The 20,905-nt window shown below is 45.5% G+C and overlaps 1 protein-coding gene across 1 annotated transcript in view; it reads right to left on the bottom strand.

The window, feature by feature from the left end:
• The window catches only part of apc2 (APC regulator of WNT signaling pathway 2), a 102,634-nt gene extending 81,821 nt beyond the window's left edge, over window positions 1-20,813 (bottom strand). The window contains exons 1-2 of the mRNA XM_041203913.1: window positions 20,807-20,813; window positions 19,612-19,770 (exon numbers count right to left, since the gene is read on the bottom strand). Of these exons, the coding sequence (XP_041059847.1) occupies window positions 19,612-19,752 (141 nt within the window). The 5' untranslated portion in view covers window positions 19,753-19,770; window positions 20,807-20,813. The remainder of the gene's footprint in view (window positions 1-19,611; window positions 19,771-20,806) is intronic.
• Window positions 20,814-20,905: the final 92 nt, after the last annotated feature.

The raw sequence follows: 20,905 nt of genomic DNA, 5'->3' as shown, positions 1-20,905 counted from the left end.
CTAACCTCTTCCTATGTGAAATGTTTTTCCTCATGTTGCCTTTGGTTCTCTTGCTAATCACCCTAAATCAGCGTCCTCTGGAGCTCAACCCTTTGGCAATGGGAACATTGCCAATCTCAATCTCCTCTGGCTAGACCCCTCATGATTCTGAACACCTATATCAAATCTCCTCTCAACACGCAGAAAGACAGCATCCCAGTAAACGTTCCGGCACTTGCTTTTGTTTGTCCTTCAGGTCATTTTAATCTAATGCCCGGCGGGAAACACATGAGATCGGGTAGAATGCTGGGTTTTAAACCCCACTCAATAACATTGTCTGTTGACTTCAATAGGAGAGCAGAATCAGGCAGGGTGTAAAGCCACTGTTGTCCCAGGAAATCCTGGATTGCTAATATCCTTCCAGCATTAAGCCCCTGAAGAATATTGTATGTCTCAATGAGATCACCTCTCATTCTTCCAGAATCTAAGGAATACAGGCCTTGTCTTCCCAATCTCTCCACAAAAGACAATCTCCTGATCTCAGGCATGAGTCTTGTGAGCCTTCATTGCATTCCTTTCAAAGCTAGTATATCCTTCTTTAGGTAAGGGCACCCAAACTGACCAGTCCTTTTAAGGCTACAGTTCTAGGTTCTTGTGCACTCCAGCTCTTTTCAAGCCATCATTGACATCCAGTGACCCTGTACCCCCAGAGCAGAGCTTCACAGAATGGGAGTACAAGACAAAGATAGGGCTCAAACAGCATAGTCCTGATTCTCCAACTCATCAACCTCTCGAGCAAGGTTCCACTCTATAAATTTGCTATAAATGAGACCTTATAGCTAAAAAAAAGTCACTGAAATATATTTCCCAACAGCAGAATCCACATTTTCAGCAATTTCATAAATCACATTTGTCAAGATCTAATGTTATACAACTGTGATCCCAATAGTCAGCAGGTCAATTTTACATATATATTTCCCTGACCAGCCATCCTTATGGGTTGTTGGCATGACGTGCTAATTTAGTGCTGGCTAATGTTGAGTTATTAGTGCTTTCATACCTCAGACTTATGTCCCCTAAGAACTCCCTTGAGGTTCTTAAAGTTCATTTCACATCCCTTACAAACAGCAGAGACTTTTTTTTTATATGTTGGAGGATTTGAGCATAGATTCAAGGGGTTGTAATGGACAGGAGAGAGAGAAACCGAACTTTTTAATCCACTCCCCATCTGTCTGTAAGCAGGGGTGTTTTTGAATTATTTTTAAAGTAGGCTGTGGCTCTCAGTTTGTGTGGTTCAATTTACTAATAACTCACAGCAAACTCGCCTTATGATAAACTCAGGAGGTTAGTTTATTCACATTCAAACCCAGGGGTGGGGTTGTGTGGGGGGAGGTATTCACAACCACACATACACTAAGGGGGGATAAAAAAGGGGAAGATTTATAATGATGGGCAACAACAATAAAAGGATCACAGAAATGAATATTAGTTCACATGATTTCCAAAGTTTGAGAAGTCAAAGTCAAAGGATGTTTCTTTCGTGGCAGAGTTCAGTCCAGATGGGCTTCTGCTGGGAGACAACAACATGAGAGTCCTTGAAATGAATGACGATGCGGCACAATGGAGTTTCTGTGCTTAGGCCGCTTGGCAGGTGATGATCAGAGACTTTTAAAAACCAAACAGGCTTCGAGGAGTTGAGAGATGGTGGCTGGCTGCTTGGTCTGCCAGAGTGCTGGAGTTCTTTCCGGTTGATGTTAAAACAGTCTGAGGGTTTCTCAGTTCTCAAAGGAGTAAAGAGATTCCAAATGGTCACTCGAGTCATGTGACCTTCTTCCTCCACAATAATGTCAAAAGGAATGTTTATCCATTGTCTGGAACTGGCTGTTGGTTTCAGGACTGATAATGTCCCAGCCATTAGCTTTTGTAAGAGCTACCATCCATATTGAGGTTATTGTGTTGGGAAGCCAATGTCTAGGCAGAACCTCTGACTCCGCTAGAGGTTTAAACTCAGGATCAAGCATCAGCAGTGACATTGTACTTTCTCGCATTGTGGACAATGTAACCTGGTTACATTCAAAACCTGTCTTTATTGGGGAAAGATTATTCAGGTTTTAGAGTTCTGAATCTTTTTTCTTTTGGGGTCAGGCAGAAACAAATGTATTGATTTCAGAGCTCAGTGCCTCTTCAAATCCCGATTATGTATTGTCTAAAGGGTGTTGGGTTTTTACATGGCAGTAAGCACCCAGATTGGTATTCAAAAGCAGGACTGTAATGATGGAATTTATAAAACACTGGTTAGGCCACAATCTGGAATCTTGTGTACAGTTCTGGTCACCACATTACAGGAAGGACATAATTGCTCTGGAGGGAGTACATAGGAGATTTACAAAAATGTTGCCAGGGCTTGAAAATTGCAGATATGAGGAAAGATTGGGGAGGCTGGGGTTGTTTTCCTTAGAACAGAGGAGGCTGAGGTCACCCCTCAGAATCACAGATCACAGAATCAATTGTCTCTGACTCTGTGATCTATGATTTGAGGAATGACCTAATTGAGCTGTACAAAATTATGAGGGGCCTAGATAGGGTAGACAGGAAAGACCTGTTTTCCTGAGCTGGTGAGTTAATTACCAGGGGGCAAGATTTAAGGTGATTGGTAGAAGGATTAGAGGGGACATGAAGAAGACTTTTTCACCCAGAGGGTGGTGGGTGTCTGGAATTCACTGCCTAAATTGGTGGTTGAGGCTGAAACACTCAACTCACTTAAAAGGTACCTGGATCTGCATCTGAAGCGCTGTCACCTGCAAGGCCTTGGACCAGGTACTGGAAACTGGGATTAAAATGAGCGACTAGTTTCTTTTTTTCTCCTTTTTTTGGTCGGCGCAGACATGATGGGCTGAATGGCTTCTTTCTGCACCATAACCTTTCCATGGTTCTATGGTTCGCTGCTCTCAGTTATCCATTGGGATATTCTGTGTTTCTCACTATGTAAATGCAAATTCTTTTGACTGTAGGGCTGAGCTGCTCTTGTCAAGCTTAACTTTTCCCTCTGTACCTTTGTAACATGTGAATTTATCAGGTTGAACCCCAGCACTTTAAGCAATCTGATTGCTGGGAGATTGGTGAGCTGTAATTTGATTTTTGCCTCCTGTAGGGAATCCAGTTTAGTGTCCAGCTTGGGCACAAGCACAGCTGGGGGGGGGAATCAATTTACTACTGCAAGGCTTTATTAGTTGGTGCTGCAGCATCTCCTCCCAAGCCTGGGCCAGCTTTTCTGGACCCAGATGATGGGGATGTTGCCTTATGGGAGGGGTCTCTCCCACACTCACATCATGTAGCGCTAAGTGCTGCAGCCTGGCTTGGTCTCTTTAAAATCAAGTGAGCAGCCCTGTCGGACCTCCTCGCTGTTCTGCACTTGGGTGGGCGAGTATGGAGACCAATTTCACTGGAGTTTCTGTGTTCGTTAGCCAGATAGTAGGGGGTTCAATGTGGGTCTCAGCCACGTCTCCCTCTAATTCATCCTCACTGTTCCTCTCGTCCTCTTTTGTTTTGTGAATGGGTTTTCCCCTAAACTGTTCCATGTCCTCTGGAACACTGCAGCTCTCAGGTGGATGTTCAACTCCTGCCGTACTCCACTGTTGTTCTTCAACTAAGTGTGGCATCGCCCTCACTCTTTCTTGGTCTCTTTGGGGACTTCCCTGGTCCCCATTTGAATCCGCCATGAAACTACCTGTTAAACAGATCATTGGCTCATTAGCTCACTACTTTGGCTTGGGAATGGGCATTCCCCTAACTTGCTCCATGTCCCCTAGGACACTTCTGCCCCAAGTGGATGTTCAGCTCTGGCTGTACTCCCCTGAGGCTTTTCAACTAGGTGAGGCATCTCACTATCTGCTTGCCAGTTTGGGAACTCCCTTTGTCCCTATTTAAATCTGGAAAGAAGGTTTCTACAAACCATAATTCAGGCAAATCTTCAAGCTTTACCTTTCCTGTTTTAACAATTGGCTTTCCCTCAGGCTCTTCAACTAAGTGGGACACCTCCTTCACTGTTTCTTTTCCTGCTCTGGGACTTCTCTGGTCCCTGTTCAATTCTGGGAAAAACGCATACGCCAACCCAATTTCCAGGTCATTCTTTAGGTCAGTTTTAAATTCTATAGGTCTTTCCTGGACGTCTTTTAACTGTACTGGTCTAACTGTACTGGTCTAACTGTACTGGTCTAACTGCGGCCTTGTTAAATTCAGGCAGCTCTCCCTTAGCTACCTCAACAGGTACAGGTTCTATTCCACCCTTTAAGGCCTCTGAACATTCTCCAGCTTCCTGCCCTTCTGCAGATTCCTGGTGGCTTTCTCCAGATTTCTTTCTTTCGCTAGCTAACTATCTTTGCCGTCAGCCAAATCGTTTCCAAGCAGGAAACCTATCCCTGCTGCTGGAAACTCAGGGACAGTTCCCACCGTCACTGGGCCTGAGACTAGTGCAGGGGTTTCCCAGCCCACTCATGGCGGGACCCGCCGTGGGAGATTCGGCAGCCCAGCCAAGAGTCCATCTTCAGCGGGACCAGACGATCCCGGCAGTGGGCGGGGCTGGAAAATCCTGCCCTAGGTCAGGCTGCAGGTGGACCCAATGGACGGGGGGACAGACTCATATCCTCCTCCCACCCCATTAAATGGTGCCTTGGCTTTCAGGGAGGACTTGGGGGCCAGGCTTATTTTCCCTCCAACATTCAGGACTGAGTGGCCCCTGTATTCCAGAGCAGTACCACGGACTTGCTCACATCTTGGGATGGGCACAGGGATACTGTTCCTGAAAGGGCCAAACTCCGAAAGCTCTCTGGGAGTCCGTCCAGCTTGGCCACACATAGTGCCATACCCTCAGAGGGGCTAGCTTCTGCAGCGAGAGTCCCTGTCCGCTCTGCTGCACTATTTATTAAGTCATCCTTCTGAGGACAATTCTTGTGAAGCCCTATAATCCCCCATGGGATTCCCTTTTAACCTCCAGCATTTGGGTCCGGAGTGTCCTATTTTGTTACAATGGGAATGCCACCGGTCTCCGTGTGTTCTCTTTTCGAGCTTGAGGAGGGTTTCTCGCCCCCTCGTTTGTACTTTTCAACCCGGGGTGTATCCCCGTCCCTATCCATGTCACCCTCCTTATTGTTCCAATGCCTTTGGGGGTGGTTTGGAAAGGGCCTGCCTGAGTTGCCAGGGCGATGTCGTAGCTGTGGCAGCCGCATCGCTGGCTGTGAGGATTCTCTGCTCCACCAAGTGCGCCCTCGGGTTGGAGGGTAGGCAGCTTTTAAATTCCTCCAGCAATGTCAAGTTGTGCAATCCCTCGTGGGTGCGCTGTATTTTGAAAGAGCAGACACGCCGGTGGAAAGCAATTTACTTCAGCCATTTGAACTCGGTGTAAGTCTGCGTGGGTTTCTCCCAAGTGTCCAGAATGGCTGGCGAGATGCTTCGAGGACCAACTTATTGGCACTGAGGATGGCAGCCTTAGTGGACGTGTCAGGGGTCAGCATGGAATCGACTTCTTGGGCTCGCCCAGATAGCTGCCCTTGAATTAAAAAGGTCCAGATATCTGATGGCTGCTTTAGCTGTTTCTGCTACTTTCTCTAAAGTGGCGGAAAAGAATTCCACGTCACTCTCCTCAAATTTGGGAACAAATCTAGCACACTTAAGGGCCTCAGAGATTGGTTCCGGGGTTAGGGAGATACGGGCCAGAATTTTATGTCCCGCGGGCGTCAAATCACGCGAGTTGATGTCAGGCAAGCGTCCCTACCTCATCATGCACTCGCGCGATATTTCACTCGGCAGGCACGCACAAAAGTCGGCAGAGTGCCCGCCAACAATTAAGCTCATTAACAATCCAATTGTAAGCGATTTCTTTGTGGCCAATCGGCCAGGCAGGCTTCACATTTTTGATGAAACCTCATCCAAGGGTGGGATGAAATCTCGGTTAAGATTTAAAATAAAAAGAAATATCTGGGGACTCTTTTTTTTATATATGAGGTCTGCTTTCATGTGCTTGTTTGTGCTGCATGGACATTTTTTGCAGCATTCTTGTGCTTTCTTTTATTATTTGGAGGTCTGCAGCTCCCTCAGGCAGCTGTCTACCTTCAGGGAGCTCAGTGGACGCGCTCACCCATGCCCGCGTTGATGTTGGTGCCTGCTCTCTTCCTGCCCCCACCGACAGTGCTGAGCCTTTCTCCAAGTGCCATTAATTGGCCAGCTGGCATAAGATCGCAGTCAGAGATCGATCGCAGGCAGAAGCCCATTTCGCGTCCGCTTCCAGCTGCGTGTGCACAACGAACGTAAGATTCAGGCCATAATTTCCAAATCCGCCCTGCCAAGATCCCTCAGGATTTTAAAGGTTTCAAGCAAGTCACCTCTCACTCTTGTAAACTCCAGCAGATACAAGCCTAACTGTCCAATATTTCCTCATAAGACAACTGGCCCTTTCCTGGTATTAGTTTAGTGAACCTTCTCTGAACTGCTTCCAACACGTTTACATCCTTCCTGAAATAAGGAGACTAACACTGCACACAGGGCTCCAGATGTAGTCTCGGAGGCTGCATTCCCCCATCAGATGGAAGGATGCCAATTATCCAATCAGATAAATGCGTCAGTAATTCTGCATCAAAAGCAACACCGATAACACCACAGAAATGAATGGGCAGCTGGAGGGAAAAATGTTGGCCAGGACATTGGGAAAATTCCCTGCCCTTCTTCATTGGTAGGAAGATTAGAGGGGAGATGAGGAAAAGCTTTGTCACCCCGATAGTTGCGGGGATCTGGAACTCACTGCCTGAAAGGGTAGTAGAGGCAGAAATCCTCAGCTCATTTAAAAGTGTCTGGATGTGCACTTCAAGTGCCATAACCTGCAGGGCTATGGGCTAAATGCTGGATATTGGGATTAGGCTGAGTGGCATGTTTTTTGGCCGGCACAGACACGACGGGCCAAGTGGCCTCTTTCTGTGCTGTAAAATTTCTATGATTCTAGACATTCACTCCCTCCATCACCCATGCACAGTGGCAGCAGTGTGTACCATATACAAGTTGTAATGCAGCAACTCACCAAAGCTCCTTCGATCTTCCAAATCTACAACCTCTACCATCAGGAAAGAAAAGGGCAGCAGACTCATGGGAACAACTGCAAGCTCCCCTCCAAGCCATACTCCATCCTGACTTGGAAATATATCACCATTCCTTCACTGTCGCTGGGCCAAAATCCTGGAACTCCCTTCCTAGCAGCACTGTGGGTGTACCTACACAACATGGTCTGCAGCGGTTCAAGAAGGTGGCTCACCACTACCTACTCAAGGGAAATTAGGAATGAGTAACAAATGCTTACCTTGCCAGCAATGCCCACATCCCATGAAAGAATATGAAAGAAAAGAAAATCGCCATGGGACCTTTGGCATCTGCCTGGACCTTGGTTTAGTGTCTCATCCAGAGGGCAGCAGCTCCAACACTCCCTCAAAACTGCACCAGAATCTTAGCTTCAATCAAGAGCCCCTATCGTGGTCAGTCTGCAAATGACTCAGTCAAAAAAGTGACTCTATTTTAGGGTTGTATCCCAATGTCCTCTCTTCGTAGCAACATATGATATAACTATTGTTTCCTGTAAGCTCCTTCAGTGTGCTCAGCAGGGGCTTGTTCTAAAGACTCCCACAGTAAATGCACACTGCCGTAAGAATCTAGTGCGGGCCAGCAGAAAGAGTGATACCAAGAGAGGCAAACTAAAACCTGTACAATATCTTACTCAGTACATTACTGTAATTCACTAAAATCTAATCAGAACAGATCAGTGTCAAAAATCAACTTTACTCTTACATTTGCAATTGCCTGAACAAAAGGCTTTTTTTTTGCTGACTTCTTCAAAGATTCAAGTTCCCTAACCATAGCCAACTTTCTGAGAATGAGTGTTGGAACAAGAAGCTCTTATTTTCTTGGCCAATGTTGTATATTGCTCAAGACTTCAATGAAAATAAAATCAGACATGATATAAAATGAACATCGGTTTGCTATGAACCTGTTTCCTTCTCTGAGCAAAGACCAATTTCACTGCTGCCTAAAGTTAGTCTTGTAAGATCAAGAGGAGGATGAGCATGTCTGTAAAGAATTCCTTTTGTAAGTGTATTATGTGTTCACCAAGGTAAGAGACCTACTCCTGCAGATCAGTTTGACTCCACATCATATAATTATAGAATAGTACAGCACAGGAGGAGGCTATTCAGCCCATTGTGCCTGTGCCAGCTCTATTGATAGAGCAATACAATTAGTACCAGCCCTCTGCTCTTTCCCCAAACGCTGCAAATCTTTCCTTTTCAAGCATATATTTAATCCCCTTTTGAAGCTATTATTGAATTTGCCTCCGCTGTCAGATCAGGCAGTGAATTCCAGGTCAAAACAACTCGCTGTGTTTAAAAAAAAAATCCTCTCAACAGTCTCCTGATTCTTTCTTCAATTACCTTAAATCTGTGTCCTCTGGTTACCGACCCTCCAGCTAGTGAAAGCATTTCCTCCTTATATACTTCTACCAAAAAGCTTCATAATTTTGAACACAAATGTGTGACATGTTAAGGTGGGGACACTTTGAGACGTGAAGAATTCTAGGGCCATGCCATTTGTACATTGGAAAGAAGGAAATGACCAGTTTTATTTCACCCTTTTTTGGATGGAAGACGATATTGTGCTGATCAATGCGCAAGATCTCGATGAGGAGGAGGACTGGTGGGAATCCATATTTTGAGTGCAATTTTGCAGGCTATATCAATGACATTTTCAATTATTTTTTTCAGTGGGCTGCATTGCACTGGCTTCATCTGTGCTTCATTCACAGGAGTGCTGCAAGGTTGGCAAAAGGTTATTTGAATGCATAGTTAAAGGGAAAATCAGTGGGGCAGACTCAAGCGTAAAGGCGCCCTGAAGGCATCTATTTCAACACAAATAAAGATAGTCATTGATATTAGCTGCCTGTGTCATTCAAATAATCTCTGAAAGATATTGCATTCATGTTAAACATTTGTGTTACTTTTTTCAACGCAAGTTCAATTGTTAGAAATGGCTCTGTTTCCAGGTCTGAAAATGATTAATTCATTTCACGGACACTGTTTTACAATCCTTGTTTCGATCAGAGTGGGAGCAAGGTCAATTATCATGAGAATAAAGCCACCAGTATCTGTTTCTAGTATTTTCTATGGACCGGTTAACTTAACACTTGCTATAATAACTGATGGTGAAGTGTGGGGCTGATCTTTCAACCCCAAGCCAACTGCATGGATGAAAGCACAGGTCAGTAATGCAGAGGTACAATGTTGCAGTCTTATCTCCATCCCACATTCTTTTCAAAAGTGGCTGGTACCAGGGGATGATGGAATCATCCTTTACATCTATGGATTAAAGGTAGTGAATGTTGCAAGAGAAACCTTGAGAGCAAATAGCTGATCCCTTCACATCATTCTTTTAACCAGTAGTTTTCCTCCCTGTCTTCCTGAAAGCATTGAGAATTCAGGTGCACCCAGTTTTGAGCATACAGGGCTGCAAGATGTGATCTCTCCCCTTGAATGGTGAGGTCCAAATTGCCGAAGTGCAGGGAGTTCTTAGCCAACATTTACCCCTCAGCCGCCTCCACCAAAAAAACAGATTTTTTTTTTGGTCATTTACTTCATTGATGTTTGTGGGACTTTGCCATGTGCAAAATGGCTGCTGTATTTATTGACTCTGAAGTGCTTTGGGATGCCTTGATGCACCATATAAGTGATAATTCTTTCTTTCATGATGTGCCAACAATGTGCTCATGTTTAAGCAATCATTCATGCCTGGATGACCCGTGACCACCAACATATTTGTGCATGGAACGCTTTATTTTTTAAAATTCATTTTATGGGATATGGGCGTCACCAGCTGGGCCAGCATTTATTGCCCATCCCTAGATGCCCTTGAGAAGGTGGTGGTGAGCTGCCTTCTTCAACCGCTGCAGCCCATGAGGTGTAGGTACACCCACAGTGCGGTTAGGAAGGGAGTTCCAGGATTTTGACCCAGCAACATTGAAGGAATGAAGATATATTTCCAAGTCAGGATGGTGAGTGGCTTAGAGGGGAACTTCCAGGTGGTGGTGTTCCCATCTGTCTCCTGCTCTTGTCCTTCTAGATGGTAGTAGTTGTGTGTTTGGAAGGTGCTGCCTAAGGAGCCTTGGTGAGTTTCTGCAGTGCATCTTGTAGATGGAACACGCTATTGCCACTGTTCGTCAATGGTGGAGGGAGTGAATGTTTGTGGAAGTGATGCCAATCAAGTGGGCTGCTTTGTCCTGGATAGTGTCAAGCTTCTTGAGTGTTGTGGGAGCGGCACTCATCCAGGCAAGTGGAGAGTATTCCATCACACTCCTGACTTGTGCCTTGTAGATGATGGACAGGCTTCGGGGAGTCAGGAGGTGAGTTACTTGCCACAGGATTCCCAGCCTCTGACCCGCTCTTGTAGCCACAGTATTTATATGGCTAGTCCAGTTCAGTTTCTGGTCAATGGTAACCCCCAGAATGTTGATAGTGGGGGATTCAGCCATTATCACTTGTCAGCTCAAGCCTGGATATTGTCCAGGCCTTGCTGAATTTCACATGGACTGCTTCAGCATCCAAGGAGTGGTGAATGGTGCTGAACATTGTGCAATCATCAGTGAACATCCCCACTTCTGATCTGATGGAAAGAAGGTCATTAGTGAAGCAGTTGAAGATGGTTGAACCGAGGATACTACCCTGAGGAACTCCTGCAGTGAAGTCCTGGAACTGAACTGATTGACCTCCAACAACCACAACCATCTTCCTTTGTGCTAGGTATGACTCCAACCAGCAGTGAGTTTTCCCCCTGATGCCCATTCACTCCAGTTTTGCTGGGCTCCTTGATGCCTCACTCGGTCAAATGTTGCCTTGATGTCAAGGGTAATCATTCTCACCTCATGTTTGGAGTTCTGCTGTTTTGTCCATGCTTGAACCAAGGATGTAATGAGGTCAAAAGCTGAGTGACTCTGGCGGAACTCAAACTGAGCGTCAGTGAGCAGGTTATTGCTAAGCAAGTGACACTTGATAGTTGATGACCCCTTCCATTACTTTGCTGATGTTCAAGAGTAGACTGATGAGACAGTAATTGGCCGCGTTAGATTTGTCCTGTTTTGTGTACAGGACATACCTGGGCAATTTTCCACATTGCCAGGTAGTTGCCAGTGTTGTAGCTGTACTGGAACAGCTTGGCTAGGGGCACGGCAAGTTCTGAAGCAATAGTCTTCAATACTATTGCCGGAATATTGTCAGGGCCCATAACCTTTACAGTATCCAGTGCCTTCAGCCGTTTCTTAATATCATTTTGGAGTGAATCGAATTGGCTGAAGACTGGCATCTGTGATGCTGGGGGCCTCCGGAAGAGGCAGAGATGGATCATCCACTCAGAACTTCTGGCTGAAAATTGTTGCAAATGCTTCAGCCTTATCTTTTGCACTGATGTGTTGGACTCCTATATCATTTAAGATGGGGGTATTTGTGGACCCTCCTCCTCTAGTGAGTTGTTTAATTGTTCACCATCAGCCATTACTGGATGTGGCAGGACTGCGGAGCTTAGATCTGATCCGTTGGTTGTGGAATTGCTTAGCTCTGTCTATCACTTGCTGCTTAGGCTGTTCGGCACGCAAGTAGTCCTGTGTTGGAGCTTCACCAGGTTGACATCTCATTTTGAGGTATGCTGGTGCTGCTCATTGCATGCCCTCCTGCACTCTTCATTGAACCAGGGTTGATCCCCTAGCTTGGTGGTAATGGTAGAGTGGGGGATATGCCAGGCCATGAGGTTACAGATTGTGTTTGAGTATAATTTTGCTGCTGCATATGGCCCACAGCACCTCATGGTCACCCAGTCTTGAGTTGCTATGTCTATTCAAAATCTATCCCATTTAGCAGGGTGGTAGTGCCATGCAACATGATGGAGAGTATCCTCAATGTGAAGATGGGACTTCGTCTCCATAAGGACTGAGTGGTGGTCATTCTTATCAATACTGTCATGGACAGATGCATCTGCAGCAGACAGGTTGGTGAGGATGACATCAAGTATGTTTTTCCCTTTTGTTGATTCCCTAATCACCTGCCGCAGACCCAGTCTAGCAGCTATGTCCTTAAGGACTTGGCCAACTCAGTCTGTGGTAGTGCTACCAAGCCACTCTTAGTGATGGACAATGAAGTCCCTTACTCCCTTACTCACACTGCATCCTTTCCACCCTCAGTGTTTCCTCCAAGTGGTGTTCAACATGGAGGAGTACTGATTCATCAGCTGAGGGTAGGGTGGTAAGTGATAATCAGCAGGAAGTTTCCTTTCCCATGTTTGACCTGAGGTCTGAAGTTGATGTTGAGGACTCCCTCCCAACTGTATATCACTGTACCACCACCTCTGGGAGGGTGATGGTGGTGTCTGAGACATGATCTGTAAGGTATTATTTATGAGAATGACGATATCAGGCTGTTGCTTGACTAGTTTGTGAGACAGCTCCCCCAATTTTGGCACTAACCCCCAGATGTTAGTAAGGAGGTCTTTGCAGGGCCGACAGGGCTGAGTTTGCCGCTGACATTTTCATCTCTAGCTCAATGCCAGCTGGTTTCATTCCTTTTTATTGGCTTTATACAAAAAAAGGTCAACCACATTTCTGCAGTCACACAATGGCTGATTTACTTCCCTAAAGGACATTAGTGAACCAGATGGGTTTTTATGACAATCAACAGTGGTTTCATGGTCATCATTAGACTGTTAATTCCAGATATATATTGAATTTAAATCCCACCATCTGCCATGGTAGGATTCGAATTCAGGTGCCCAAAGCATTACCCTGGGTCTCTAGATTGTCAGTCCAGTGATAATACCACTACATCATCATCATCATCACCACCCCAAACACACACACACACACACACACACACACACACACACACACACACACACACACACACACACACACACACACACACACACACACACACACACACACACACACACACACACACACACACACACACCAACCCCCCCCTACCGGGTAAGCACTGTATGGAATATTTTGTTTAATTTCCTCTTGTTTTACTATTTTGGTTGAATTAGATTGTGCATTCAGTTTAAAATCAGTTTGGGTCGGGCCACTACTTAATCCCTGAATTTCAGTGGCATGTCTCTTTAAGGAAGTGACCAATGATTAATCAGCAGCTTATCCCACTTGGACCTTTCCCACTTGGACCTTTTGGTTTTGCTGTGCAGTAGCCAGACTCCATAGACAACAGGGCTGTTATCTCTAAACTAAGGTGGAGGTGTTACTGGGGGAGGGGGCTGCAGTGGGCCACCTAGCTGATAAGCTGATACACCAGTGCAGAGCTCCACTGTTGGACTGCAGACTGCAATAGTTCAAGCAAAAGGCCCCCACCACCTTCTCAAGGTCCACTAACTACAGACAGTAAATATTGGTTGATATCCTAAGAATGAATATTAAATCAAGAACACTGCTTCCCTAATTATTATTATTTTATTTTGCAAATGCCATGCTCAAATGGCAGACAGTTTGGGAACACTAGTTAACATAAACTTAGTCTGACACATTAGTATAGGAGCATACTGTAAGGGGAGATAGTGGTGTGATGAAACTATCACTGGACTAATAATCCAGAATCCCAGGGGTATGGGTTCAAGTCCCACCACAGCAACTAGTGGAATTTAAATTCAATCAATAAAAATTGGAATTGAAAGCTAATTTCAGTAATAGTGACCCATGAAACTGGAAAAGCCCATAGGAAAAGCTATCTGCCATCCTTACCTGATCTAGCCTATATGTGACTCCTGACCCACAGCCAATGTGGTTGACTTGTAACTGCCCTCTGTCCAAGGGCAATTAGGGGTGGGCAACAAATGCTGGCCTTGCCTGTGACTCCCACACCCCATGAAAGAATAAATAAAGTTCTCAATTTGAGGATAAGTCAGGTCTGAATATTGTAAAATGGAACCACCTCATTATGGATTTTCCCACCTCTCTGTGACTCTGCTCAATTGCTTTGGATGAAGATGAGTAACGTGAGAACCTTTTTAAGTGCCCAGTGTCATTTTCTTGCCTTTCTGGACTCTCATTTGTGGAAAAAAAAGATGTAAAATCACACACAATTCCTGTTTTCCATTCCAGTCTCTCAAGATATATGAAAGGGCAGGGAACAAAAAGTCACCTTCTCTCCCCACATTAACCATCAGAGTCAATCACACAATCTTAGAGAGGAGTATTATGGAAAGCCAGTCGACACAAGCCAGCATTTACAGTTTGGTTCCCATGGCCCACAGAGAATTAATCTCTCAGCCGTACAGAATCTTGTGAACAGAGCAGTGAATATTTGATCCACAAAACGTTTAATTTTGTGAGCTGAAAGGAGTACAAGGATCCATGGCAACGACTGGACATCACAAAGCCTGAGTTGATAAACTAATCTGCAGTGTCCTGAAACCAAAAACAGAAATTCCCACATAAATAAGCGAAGCTATGACTGAACTGCTGCAATGGAATGGCTGTAAACTTTGTATTGGGGAGTATGAGCCTTCTGTTGCTTCAGTGATTGACGTCCCACAAAACCATAGTGCGCCTTGCTGTTCCTCCACTGTTGCTATGTTATCGGATTGATTATCCAAAATTCAGTACTGGATAAGCAGAAATTTCTTCCAATTAAGTATTGGGAAGGCTGATCCCATTGTTTTCGGTCCCCGGTCCAAATTCCGTTCCCAGCTACCGCCTCCATCCCTCTCCCTGAGATTAAACCAGTCTGTTTGCAACCTTGGTGTCCGATTCGACCCCAAGATGAGCTGCCGACCACACTTTTGTGCCATTGCTAAGGAATATGTCCCTCCAGCATTGGCAGCCTTAACTTCAACAACAGCATCTTGCATTCATCGATCACCTGCAACATAATAAAATGTCCCAAGGTATTTCACAGGAACACAATCAGACAAAACATGACAAGGGTCCAGATCCAGACATATTCGGACAAGGGATCAAAAGTGATGTGATCGAAGAGTTAGGTTTTAAGAAGTGTCTTAAAGCAGGACAGAGAGATAAAGAGGTTGGAGGGGAAATTTTGGAGGTCAGGATCTAGACTGCTGCAGGCACGGTGGCCATCAATAAACCAACTACTTCAGCATTCCCAGCTTTTATTTTACTTGTTAGGTGAGGGAGTCATTTTGAAAACATATGAGGAGTAACATAAATCTTGAAAAGCATTATTTTAAATGTCTAGATAATTATAAGTGACATTCATATTAGTCAAAGTCATTTCACCGACAGTCAAGGACGGAGCCAAAGCTGATCTACTGCTGTAATGAACATTTTGCTGGATGATACCGGAAATCAAACACAACTTACAGGGAGAAATCTCCATCATGGACAAGCTTCAAAGGGTGATTATTAGAGTAAGGGTTAGATGAAGACAACAGGAGATTCTTGTGGAACATAAAAACCACCATAGACCAGTCACCACAGAATCATAGAATCATTGATAGAATGGTTAGGGCACAGAAGAAGGCCATTTGGCCCATTATGTCCATGCCATTTCTCCACAAGAACAACTTAGCTGCTTCCATTTCCTGGCCTTTTCCCCATAGCCCTGAAGATTGTTCTCTTCAGATAATTATCCAATTCCTTTTCAAAAGCCAAGATTGAATCTGCCTCCACCACACTCTCAGGCAGTGCATTCCAGATCCTAAGCACTTGTTGCGTACAAAAGTTTTTCCTCATGTCGCCTTCAGTTCTTTTGCCAATCACCTCAAGAACCCTTTGGTTCTTGACCCCTCTGCCAATCAGAACAGGTTCACCCTTTCTACTCTGTCCAGACCCCCTAAGCCCACTTGGGCTGAATGGCCTGTTTCAGTGCAGTGTATTCTGTATTATTCTACATAATGCTTTAATTGTTTCTTTCCCAATTTTTTTTTTGCATGTTGAGGTAAGGGATGTTTTTGGTGGGGGATGGACCATTCTTCAACTTCAGTCAACCTGTGTCAACACCAAGCCATCTCCAGATCAAGTCGAATACAATTAAATGCAGAATAAAGGTCCAGGATTCTGTGGAAGTCAGAGAACTGGCGAGGAACCGCTGTCAGTTCCGGGGGGGGGGCTTGATGAAATCAAGTGCCCATCAGGCACTTAAGTGGCCACCATCGTGCCTTCTCCAGGATTAAAGTGCCTATTGGGGGAAATCCCACCCGGCGAGAGCTGCCAGCCAATCAGAGGCCAGCAGCTACTCATGCCAACAGCACCAGCGGGAGCGGTGGCTGCTGATGGCACTGCACCCACCCGAGTCCCAGGATCATCGTGGGACCCCAGACCAAAATGGCAGATTAGCAGTTGCAGGGTGGGGAAATCATAGGTGAGGGGGAGAAGCGGGGTCAGAGGCAAGGGCAAGTGTTACTGTGAGTGTGGCGATATATGGAGTGGGTGATACTGAACGAATGATAATATCTAAAAGAGGGGTCTACATGGAAAAATTTGAAATTAACTCCAATAAATGCAACTGTTGTCCAAGGTTATCTTCAGTCAGGTGGGTCTGTCAAATGTTCAAATAAAAATGGGTCATTTCTTTATCTGATAACATTGCAGAATGTCTCCCATCCCCATCTCAACTTGCACACCATACACACACACATACACACCACGCACACACACACACACCACGCACACACACTACGCACACACACATCACGCACACACACACACCACGCACACAAACACACACACATACCACGCACACAGACACACACACACACCACGCACACACACACCACAAACACGGGGACACACACACACACACACACACATACGCACATACACACACACACACACACACCACGCACACACACCACGCACACAGACACACACACACACCACGAACACGGGGACACACACACACACACCACGCACACACACACTCTACGCACACAGATACACACACAGACACACACACACCATGCACACAGACACACACACACACACACCATGCACACCACGCACACGCACACAGACACACACACACCACGCACACAGACACACACACACACCACGAACACGGGGACACACACACACACACACACCACGCACACACACACTCTACGCACACAGACACACACACAGACACACACACACCATGCACACAGACACACACACACACATACCATGCACACCACGCACACGCACACACACACACACACACACACACCACTCACACACACACACACGCACGCACACACACACACACACACCATGCACACCACTCACACAGACACACACACACACACACACCATGCACACAGACACACACACACACACACACGCACCACGAACACCACGCACACGGACACACACACACACACACCACGCACACACACAGCACACACAGACTCAACGCACACAAACACACACACGGACACACACACACCACGCACACAGACACACACACACACACACACCATGCACACCACGCACACGGACACACACACACACACACCACGCACACACACAGCACACACAGACTCAACGCACACAAACACACACACACCACGCACACAGACACACACACACACACACACACACACCATGCACACCACGCACACGGACACACACACACCACGCACACAGACACACACACACACACACACACACCATGCACACCACGCACACGGACACACACACACACACACCGCACACACACACACTATGCACACAGACACACACACACACACACACACACACACACATCATGCACACACACACACACCACACACCACGCGTGCACACACATACACATGGACACACACACTCACACACACAGATGGACACACACACTCACACACACAGATGGACACACACACGGACACACACACACTGCAGGCCTAGCAAAACAAAATTTATGTTTTAACATCAGAAGCCATTTAGTGTCATTGCAAGTTAATGGAATTGTTCAGACAGTGTGGCCACTCTCAAAAGATGGAGAATGTGAAAGTAATGGCTCAATTATGTAGCACTCCTGCTAGCAGTGGCTTCCATGTCAGTAGCTGCACAGTAGTATAAATCAGATATTGCTATTTCAGGGACCCACATCACAAGCTGTCCTTCCTAAGCTCTCTGGAGGTATCAGTAATACAACCAGAAGATCTAAATGCAGTTCCGAGTCATTTCTTCTAGCCCTTCAGCACCTGTCTCTCCCATAGCCAGGAATGGTAACCGTAAGAGAAAAACCACAAGTTAGGACCATCCTGATGCCTCAGAGAAGGCCACACTGACAGTGGGGGTGGGGTGGGTTACGGGTTGTGGGGTGGAGCTGTGGGATGGGCTGTAATTATGCCAATTCCCCTTATTTATTGTCAAAACTTCCAGTCCATTTGGGAGTTAGTGCATGTGAAAGAGGAAATTACATCATGTGTTGTCATTCCCACAGATTTTCCCATAGACACTTGTCCCAAGAGATATCTGTGCATCTTTGATCTCCATCATTGTTAAGGACATTAGAGACATTAACATTTTTGAAGGTCATAATTTCCCTAATGGGTCATAATTGGATCGATTGGTGATTGCTGCACAGATAGTGGCTTCCCAGGAACAATGGGCCATTTTGTGTTCTTTGTGTTTCTGCGATCTGATATCGTTATGCTGTTATTGGGTCCCACAACGAGCTGTTCGGCAGGCAGCCAAACTGTGCCACTAATGTTGTGGGTACCCAATCAATCCATGCAAATGCCCCTGACACAGGAATGTGGGGCAGAGTAACAGATAGAACCTGTGGACAAAAAAAATCTTCTGCCCCGTTTTAGATCTTCCCACGTTTGACCCCTCTGCCTCTGAGCCTTAGAGAACAGTCGTTATAGACCCTGAATGAACTGAATGCTCAATTGGCCTCAGTGTTTATGAGTTAAGGAAGCAAAAAGAATGGCTACAGAGGAACTCCTACTGAGGGTGCACACGTATGGAAGCCAGGTGAGGAGAGAATCAGGCCTAGCTGTAATATCCTCCATGGACAGACAGTCATGCTCACTGTCAAAGTCTCACGTGTGAACAATAACAGGGTGTGAGAAGATGACTGGTGCTCATAGAACCTTACCCCGGTAAAATGCCTTCAAGGAAGGGAGGGGAGAAAACTGGAGAGAAAAAAGCAGTCAAATCAAATCAGAAGCTATAAATCTCATACATGTACAATTGCTTATCTATTGCGACCAATATTATGGATACAACATGCATCCTCCCACCTTCCACCATACATACACCAATTAAGACATACTTTTCACCAACTTAATGTACATACTTTCTTATATTCCCAGGACAGTGACAAAGCAAATAACAATGGGAATCTTTGTAGAGATGCAACAGCTTCTCTACTTCATTGCGTGTGATAAGATCACTCCTGAGAGCAACTGCATTGACCACCTGACTTCTTCTACATAACCCATCGATAGAACCACAACCTGGGCAATTTGTGCTATCTGCACAATCTGTTCCCTCACTTCTTCAGTGCCAATGGTTTTAGACTTGGGTCTGGTTTTCAACATGCAACTGGGTTAAACTTTGAACAAAAATCTGCAGCTCATCACAGGACCAAGTAGCAAAATCCTCACCTTCATATCCGAGGTCTCTGTCTCCAACTTAGACAGATGACAGGAGTTGTCCTCTAATTCTCGGCGCAGGTGAGAGTTCTCTTTTCTAAGTGCCTCAACCTGCTTCACCAAATGATCATAGGATGATGTAGAACCAGACATCCTGAGTTCTTCCAAAACCTACACAAAAAAATTGTTTTAATATTAGTTTCGAAGCAAGAGGTTTGGGTGAAAGGAAAGTCAGTCATGATACAGGCAGTTTGGGGTGACTGCAAGAACGTAAAACATTAGGAACAAAGCGTGGCATTCAATTCATATTTCACCCTATAATTAAAGTTCATGAGTTAAAGACTTGACTGCAGTGAGTTGCTTTTGGGCCCTTTGGGTCTAACACATCCCTTGCCCTTTCTCTCTGGACAGTATTGATTCATGTGACGTGCCTTCTGCTATCTGGCCCAAGTGACATTTGCTGCAAGTAAGATTTTTCATTGGGTGACAATCAACTATTCCCCATGGTGGAGATCATAAACAAGGCTAATTCTAATTGCATTCAACATCCACAATTCCAGGTTTCTATGGACTTGCAGGAATGCTATGAGCAGTGGAAAGCTTGAATGATTTTTTTCTAACCCACCTAGTCTGAGGATATTTCAGTTCTTTGCTCTCCCAGTCTCTCAGGGGCCGCGGAACAGGTTGCAATACCACCCAGGCTGTGCCTTTACCCACTGATTCACCAACACAAGTATAATGTACAGTTGGATGGAGGCAGACTTTAGATTTTAAGTGTGACATTGCCAACCCATATTTTTTTCAAAACACAAGTTATTCTGAAAACGTATGATTATGCGACAGTGCAGATTTAAAGGAATAGCTCAATCTCAAATGACCTTTGAGGCACTGATTGTCAGAAAAAAGAATTCTTATCCAATTGTAACATGCACCAAATCAGCAGAAAGACAGTAATGGCCCCTTCAACATTCTTAGCACTGAGATGGACACACTCAACACATCATCTATACACATGTCAACTGCTGACTCTTACCAGTTGATCACTTTGAGATCTCTGGCTTCCTCTTACTCTAGCCCTTTATACAGCCCCTACTTCCTTCACCCTGCCATTGACGGCCGTGCCTTCAGTCATCTAGGGCCTAAGCTCTGGAGTTCCCTTCCAAACCATTTTGCTTCTCCACCCTTTAAGAAACTCCTTAAAACCTACCTCTTTGGTCACCTGTCCTATTGTCTCCTCTTCAGGCTCAGTTTAAATTTCTGACCGAACGCATGGAATTTGGAGCAGAGAAACAGGCTCTTCTATCCA

Source organism: Carcharodon carcharias, chromosome 14 (assembly GCF_017639515.1).
Source record: "Carcharodon carcharias isolate sCarCar2 chromosome 14, sCarCar2.pri, whole genome shotgun sequence".
NCBI classification, from domain to species: domain Eukaryota; kingdom Metazoa; phylum Chordata; class Chondrichthyes; order Lamniformes; family Lamnidae; genus Carcharodon; species Carcharodon carcharias.
The sequence above is the reverse complement of the archived record's forward strand: the minus strand, read 5'-3'. Positions and strand labels throughout refer to the sequence as shown.